The following is an 8111-nucleotide window of genomic DNA, read 5'->3' as shown; positions in this document are numbered from 1 at the left end:
ATGGGTTTGCAGAAAAGTGACCAGAACCCAGCACTGCTTAGCCCATAACTTTTGAAATTTTTACCCGATTTAAAAGTGGAATGCCTCTCTGAATTTGTTATTAAAATATCTATCTAGCTACATCATTGGTTTATTTTCGAATTTTTGGTCAATGTTTCGTAATTTTTTATGACCCCCGACCTGTCAAAATTTGCAAAAAATGGGTTTGCAGAAAAGTGACCAGATCCCAGCACTGCTTAGCCCATAACTTTTGAAATTTTTACCCGATTTAAAAGTGGAATACCTCTCTGAATTTGTTATTAAAATATCTATCTAGCTGCATTATTGGTTTATTTTCGAATTTTTGGTCAATATTTTGTAGTTTTTTATGACCCCCGACCTGTCAAAATTTGCAAAAAATGGGTTTGCAGAAAAGTGACCAGATCCCAGCACTGCTTAGCCCAAACTTTTGAAATTTTTACCCGATTTAAAAGTGGAATACCTCTCTGAATTTGTTATTAAAATATCTATCTAGCTGCATTATTGGTTTATTTTCGAATTTTTGGTCAATATTTTGTAATTTTTTATGACCCCCGACCTGTCAAAATTTGCAAAACATGGGTTTGCAGAAAAGTGACCAGATCCCAGCACTGCTTAGCCCAAACTTTTGAAATTTTTACCCGATTTAAAAGTGGAATACCTCTCTGAATTTGTTGTTAAAATATCTATCTAGCTGCATTATTGGTTTATTTTCGAATTTTTGGTCAATATTTTGTAGTTTTTTATGACCCCCGACTTGTTAAAATTTGCAAAAAATGGGTTTGCAGAAAAGTGACCAGAACCCAGCACTGCTTAGCCCATAACTTTTGAAATTTTTACCCGATTTAAAAGTGGAATGCCTCTCTGAATTTGTTATTAAAATATCTATCTAGCTGCATTATTGGCTTATTTTCGAATTTTTGGTCAATATTTTGTAATTTTTTATGACCCCCGACCTGTCAAAATTTGCAAAAAATGGGTTTGCAGAAAAGTGACCAGAACCCAGCACTGCTTAGCCCATAACTTTTGAAATTTTTACCCGATTTAAAAGTGGAATACCTCTCTGAATTTGTTATTCGAATATCTATCTAGCTGCATTATTGGTTTATTTTCGAATTTTTGGTCAATATTTTGTAGTTTTTTATGACCCCCGACCTGTCAAAATTTGCAAAATTTGTTAACAAAATATTCACCCACTTATGACCTGTCAAAATTTCAAAAAATGGTGTTTGGTTATGCAGCACCAAACAAAACTCTCTTAAATTTGTAAATTGCTCTGCGAAGCAATGTTTTCTTTATCTGTTATCTTCATCTATGTATGTATTCGCCGCGCTTGCCCTTCAGCCGAGTGCAGCCTAAAATCAATTATGAGTCGTCAACTGTCGTTCGTCGTGGCAATTCGTCTCAAGTTCTTGCTCACTTGCATTTCTGATCAAAGACTACTTCGAGTCTGCTTGATCTACTTCGAACCTTTTATCGTTTTGAAATCAGAGGCAACTATTTCCTGCCTGATCTATTTCGTAAAAACTCAAACTAAGTGCTGTGCGACTTAATAAACATTATATTTAAATATAAAATAAACCTAAATTTGTGCGTGTTTATTAGGTCCCAATTTGGTTTGTTGGCTAGTAAAAAAGCTTATTAGCCAAACATTTTGGTGACCCCGACGTGATGGAAAAATTTAGTTAATCATTTTGGAAAATATAAATGTATAAAATTAACCTGCGCAAAAGGGTTGGTTTTGCACATGCGTTTATATGTATTTATGTACACATAATTTCGCATCTCGCTCTCGCATCGGTTCGTACGGTATCGCTCTCTCAATCTCGCTCTCGCTCTGGCTCTCGCTTGTCAAACGTTTTTCGCAAGTTCATTGATCTGCAGCTGATGGTTGTTTTTGGTTTTAATGCTAGCAGAAGAGAAGCCAGCATTTACTTCTCGTGGTCGATTCAGGCTTGCAATTTGGCGCCAGTGCCTTCAAAACTGTCAAAGCTTCAAAACTGTGCCATAACCTCTTCGTCGCGAACTGCAATTATTTGAACTTTGTTTTATAAATAAATTTTCGGCTAAAAATGTCAACGGAAATTACTCTTGTCAACATCGACAAGGCGCAGTTTTATAAAAGGAAATCTCGGTCAATTTTCATGCATGCGCAAAGCATTGAAAGTTCATTGACCTTCGATCGAATTTCCCTGATGGCTGAAGAAGAACTTAGTTTGCGACTGGAGTTGCTGAATAAAACCGAAGTTTCGTTTAACCTGGCTCATGGGTCTCTCGAAGAGCTTGACTACGATGAAATCGATAGTCCGCTGCCGGATGAATTTGAGGAATTGATTTTATCCGCAAAATCAATTGTGCTCCAGGAGATTGGTAAGCGTAAGGTGGCCAGTTTGCCGTGCTCAACGTTGCGCCAGGAACCCGCCATGGATTCCGCTGCTAGTCAGCCTAACAAAAGGCTTCGTCTCCCGGAAATTAAATTGCCCGAATTTAGTGGTGGCTACACCGAATATGCCAACTTTTTCTCCATGTTTTCGACCATCATCGATCAAGATCCTGATCTTTCGCCCGTGGAAAAGCTCCAACATTTGAAGTCGTGCCTGAAAGGCTCCGCATTGGATTCTGTTCGCTCGCTGGATATTTGCAATGATAACTATGCTGTTGCTTTGGATTTGCTCAACAAACGCTTTAACAACAAACGTCTTATTTTTCAGGCACATATCGCAGAGATTTTGGGCATGCAGAAGGTAGAGAATGCGACAGCGGCGAGGTTACGGGAGTTTTCGGACAAAATCAACACAAATTTGCGTTCATTGCAGTCGATGGGAACTGCTGAGCAAATTTCTGGATCCATCATCATCCACAGTTTGCTTCAGAAATTGGACACCTCGACTCAGGCAAAATGGGAGGAAACGGCATTAATTGATCAAGTTCCGACATGCCAACAATTTTTGGATTTTTTGGACAAGCGCTGCTTAAAATTGGAAAATGTGGAGCATGTTGCAACAATTTACGCAAGTAAACCTCAAATCGTAAAGGGCAGAAACAGTTCTAGTAATAAAAACTCGTTTCTTGCTACCAATATGACTGCCAATGGTTGTGTTTGTTACAATAGCGCAAACCATTCAGTCTATAATTGCAATCAGTTTACTAATTTAACTCCTCAACTTCGTCTTCAGAGAGCGAAAAGACTTGGCTTATGCCTAAATTGTCTAAGAAAGGGCCATCAGATGAAAAATTGTGCGTCTAGTTCTTGTCGAGTCTGTGGATCCAAGCATCACAGCTTGTTACATTTCGAGTCACCAGGATCTCCAAATCAACCTCGTGATAATGTTGCTTGTCCTCAGGCTGCGCCATCTCCAACTTTGGATACTTCGCATAGTTCCGCAAACTCATCAGCTCCCTCGCATGCTACCTCTCTGATCGCCCAAAATCCTCAAGCTGATTATGTGCTACTAGCCACTGCGATTGTAAACATTCAAAGCCGTTCTGGCACCTGGGTGCCATGTCGTGCACTTCTTGATGGTGGTGCTCAGCTTCATATCATTACTTCCCGATTTGCTCATCAACTTCAGCTTCGTAGAGAAAAATCGTCTACTCTTGTCTCCGGACTTGGAGATTCTAAATTCGACTCCGATGGAGTATCGGTGCAATTTAGCTTGAAGTCCCAAACTTCAAATTATACATCTCTGCCTTAGTTGCTCCAACGATTACGGGAAACCAGCCTAGCCTGCCTATGAGTCCGGAGAACTGGAATATACCAGCAAACCTTCAGCTTGCCGATCCGGATTTCCACAAACCTCAAAAAATTGACTTATTAATTGGAGCAAGTCTTTTCTTTGAGCTTCTTTGTGTGGGTCAAATAAAACTCACTCCTGGTCTTCCTTTGCTGCAAAAAACCCGTCTAGGATGGGTCGTCGCAGGAGGTGGCTCAGAACACCGTGAATCATCGGCTCTTGCAGCTCAGACGTCTGTATCTTCCGTCGAAGAAGTTGAGTCGCCATTGGATGAAATACTTCGACGCTTTTGGGAAATAGAGAGTGTTCCTGATTACGCCTGCAAATTTTCCAAAGAGGAGCTCGAATGTGAGGAACATTTCAAAACCAACTTTGCTCGCCTGGCTACCGGAGCATACTCTGTTCGCCTTCCGTTAAAGCATAGCTTGGATATGCTCGGAGATTCTTATGCTCACGCTTATCGTCGTTTTTTGAATTTGGAACATAAACTTCAACGTCACCCGCAGCTCAAGTCTCAATATTCGGCTTTCATTCGTGAATATTTGGACTTGAATCACATGTCACTCGTTAGCAAAGATTCGATTGGTCTTTGCCAGTATTATCTTCCCCATCATTGCGTTTTCAAAAAGGACAGCACCACAACGAAATTGCGTGTAGTTTTTGATGGGTCTGCCCGAACGTCGTCTGGATCTTCCTTGAATGACGTCCTTATGGCTGGTCCTACCATTCAGCCCAAACTATTTCGGACCCTGCTTCAATTCCGAACGTTTCCTGTGGCCCTGACTGGTGACATTTGCAAGATGTATCGTTGCGTTCGAGTTGCCGAGCCCGATAGTTTTCTGCAGTGCCTTCTTTGGAGAGATTCACCAAGCCAGGAGATACAAGTTTACAGGCTGGATACAGTAACTTATGGAACCAAGCGTGCATCATTTCTATCTGTGCGGGCCATGCATCAGCTTGCTATTGATGAGGAGAATTCGTATCCCATTGGCTCCCAAATTCTCAAGCGGGATTTTTACGTTGATGATCTGATTACTGGTGGCAACTCCGCTCAAGATGTTTTAGAGATCATGCGTCAAACCCAGGAATTGCTTGGAAAAGGGCAGTTCAAGCTGAGAAAATGGTGCTCTAATGACCCCGTTGTTCTTAAGGAAACACCCGAGCCAGAAAGGGAAACATTCCTGAAGTTCGACGATGGAAGCGACATTACCAAAACGCTGGGGCTCGCTTGGGATCCTACTTCAGACGTTCTAATGTTTTCTTTCTCTCCCATGCAGCGCATCTTAAAACCTAGCAAGAGGTCCGTGCTGTCCACAATAGCCCGCTTCTATGACCCCCTCGGCCTCATCTGCCCTGTCATAACCAAAGCAAAAATCTTTTTGCAGCAGCTTTGGAAGGAGAAATTGGATTGGGATGAGAGCCTTCCCTCTGCGCTAAATTCGTCTTGGCTGAAGTTAACAGCTGATATTGCTTGCACCCAGCAAATGAAATTTCCTCGCTTAGCTGTTCAGCCTGCCGGCATCATAGAGCTCCATGGTTTCAGCGATGCCAGCATAAATGCGTATGGTGGCTGTATCTACGCTGTGTCTTCATCACAAGGTCGTAGAGAGGCTCAGCTACTTTGTGCTAAGTCTCGTGTGGCTCCGCTGAAGACGCTTACGATTCCCAAATTGGAACTTTGTGCCGCTCTGCTGTTGTCTCAACTCATCCGAGAAGTCCGTGATATGAACGTTTTCTCTTGCCCGTTCTTTTGCTGGTCCGACTCGTCCGTCGTACTTTCGTGGATTAAGGATGAGCCCTCCCGGTTCCAAGTCTTCACCGCAAACCGAATTGCTTCGATACAGGAGCTGACCAACGGAATGGATTGGCGATATGTACCCACGTTTTGTAACCCAGCTGACATTTTGTCGAGGGGATCACTTCCAAGCGAGCTGCTTGAGTCATCGCTATGGTCAAGAGGTCCATCGTTCCTGTGCAATGACAGAATTCACTGGCCCGCCCCGCATTCTGCCATCACTCCGTTACCAGAAATGAGAAATTCGCTCGTGGCTCATACCACGCCTTCCAATGACATGACGTTGCAATGCAAGTTCAGCAATTCCTGGCAAAAGCTGACCCATGTATTTGCATACGTCTTTAAATTTCGACATCGCATCCGGCACTCTGGAATTACAGTCGAGCATATTCAGCTTGGAACGCAGTTGCTCCTTCGCACCATCCAGATGAACAACCTTGCAGCTGACTACAAACGACTGCAAGGTAAACTTTCAATTAAATCCTCAAGTCAAATTTTTTCTCTTGCACCGTTCATAGATGAATTTGGCATAATGCGTGTTGGTGGTCGTTTAAAGAATTCTGGATTGGCCTTTGAGTCTCAGCATCCTATTATATTACCGAGGAGTCATCCAGTAACCCACGCACTTATCATGCACTTTCATCGGCGCAAACTCCATTCGGGACCTCGATCTCTGCTTGCACACATTCGTCTGCAGTATTGGCCAATTGGAGGACGCAAAACTGTCACAACTGTGGTCAATAAATGCATTATCTGCTTCAGAGCCAAACCCCGACTGTTTGAGCATGTAATGGCTGATTTGCCAAAGAGCCGGGTATCTTCAACGTGGACGTTTATGGTCACAGGGTTGGATTTCTGTGGTCCGTTCCATTACAGGACTGGGGTTCGAGGCAAGGTTCCTGTAAAAACGTATGTCTGCATCTTCATATGTTTTTCGACGAAAGCGGTGCACTTGGAACTTGTTCAGGATTTGTCGACGCAAGCATTTCTTGGAGCGTTGAAGCGCTTTATTCTAACAAGGGGCAAGCCTGCTCGAATATGGTCGGATAATGCAACCAATTTTGTTGGCGCCAAGAACGAGCTGACCGAGCTGAAACGTTTGTTCCTGTGCGACCCCCACATACGTTCCGTGCAGGAATTCTGTCTGGAGGATAACATTGAGTGGCGATTCATTCCTCCCCGTTCGCCTCACTTTGGAGGCCTCTGGGAGGCTGCAGTAAAAACGGCCAAATTCCATTTCTATCGTTCAGTTGGCCCATCGCTATTATCGTTTGACGAGCTGCGCACGCTAGTTTGCCACATTGGGGCGATAATCAACTCTAGACCTCTGCTTCCTCTTTCAGAGAACCCAGCCGACTTGGATGTGTTAACTCCCGCACACTTTCTTGGCACCGCTCCTCTGGTGTTGTTTCCAGAGCCTGATGTCACACTGTTAAATTGCAACCGATTGGATCGATGGCAGCGAATATCTTACCATCAGCAAGTTTTCTGGGCCCGTTGGCGAGAAGAATACCTAACACTTCTTCAACAGCGTGCTAAGTGGCGCACCAATCATCCAAATCTCAAGATCAACGATGTTGTCTTAGTGAAGGACGAGAACCTTCCTCCACTTAAGTGGCCACTGGCTAGAGTGGACGAGCTGATCGCCGGAGAAGACAAAGTTGTCCGTGTAGCTGCCCTAAAAACTGCAACTGGTACAATTAAACGAGCTATCCGAAGATTATGTGTGCTGCCTATCCAAGATGAAGTTGAAACCCCGTGTCTTCCAACGGGGGGAGGATGTTTGGTTATGCAGCACCAAACAAAACTCTCTTAAATTTGTAAATTGCTCTGCGAAGCAATGTTTTCTTTATCTGTTATCTTCATCTATGTATGTATTCGCCGCGCTTGCCCTTCAGCCGAGTGCAGCCTAAAATCAATTATGAGTCGTCAACTGTCGTTCGTCGTGGCAATTCGTCTCAAGTTCTTGCTCACTTGCATTTCTGATCAAAGACTACTTCGAGTCTGCTTGATCTACTTCGAACCTTTTATCGTTTTGAAATCAGAGGCAACTCGTGCCTGCCTGATCTATTTCGTAAAAACTCAAACTAAGTGCTGTGCGACTTAATAAACATTATATTTAAATATAAAATAAACCTAAATTTGTGCGTGTTTATTAGGTCTCAATTTGGTTTGTTGGCTAGTAAAAAAGCTTATTAGCCAAACAAATGGGTTTGCAGAAAAGTGACCAGAACCCAGCACTGCTTAGCCCATAACTTTTGAAATTTTTACCCGATTTAAAAGTGGAATACCTCTCTGAATTTGTTGTTAAAATATCTATCTAGCTGCATTATTGGTTTATTTTCGAATTTTTGGTCAATGTTTCGTCATTTTTTATGACCCCCGACCTGTCAAAATTTGCAAAAAATGGGTTTGCAGAAAAGTGACCAGATCCCAGCACTGCTTAGCCCACAACTTTTGAAATTTTTACCCGATTTAAAAGTGGAATACCTCTCTGAATTTGTTATTAAAATATCTATCTAGCTGCATTATTGGTTTATTTTCGAATTTTTGGTCAATGTTTT

At 42.6% G+C, this 8111-nt stretch overlaps 1 protein-coding gene across 1 annotated transcript; it reads left to right on the top strand.

The window, feature by feature from the left end:
- Positions 1 to 2090: 2090 nt before the first annotated feature.
- On the top strand, positions 2091 to 7363 carry LOC108094352. The gene is made up of 3 exons (XM_043208853.1): positions 2091 to 3033; positions 3714 to 6011; positions 6066 to 7363. The coding sequence occupies exons 1-3, from the start codon at positions 2091 to 2093 to the stop codon at positions 7361 to 7363; spliced, it is 4539 nt and encodes a 1512-aa protein (XP_043064788.1).
- The last annotated feature ends 748 nt before the right edge of the window (positions 7364 to 8111 follow it).

Source organism: Drosophila ficusphila, unplaced genomic scaffold (assembly GCF_018152265.1).
Source record: "Drosophila ficusphila isolate 14025-0441.05 unplaced genomic scaffold, ASM1815226v1 contig_752, whole genome shotgun sequence".
NCBI lineage: Eukaryota > Metazoa > Arthropoda > Insecta > Diptera > Drosophilidae > Drosophila > Drosophila ficusphila.
The sequence above is the reverse complement of the archived record's forward strand: the minus strand, read 5'-3'. Positions and strand labels throughout refer to the sequence as shown.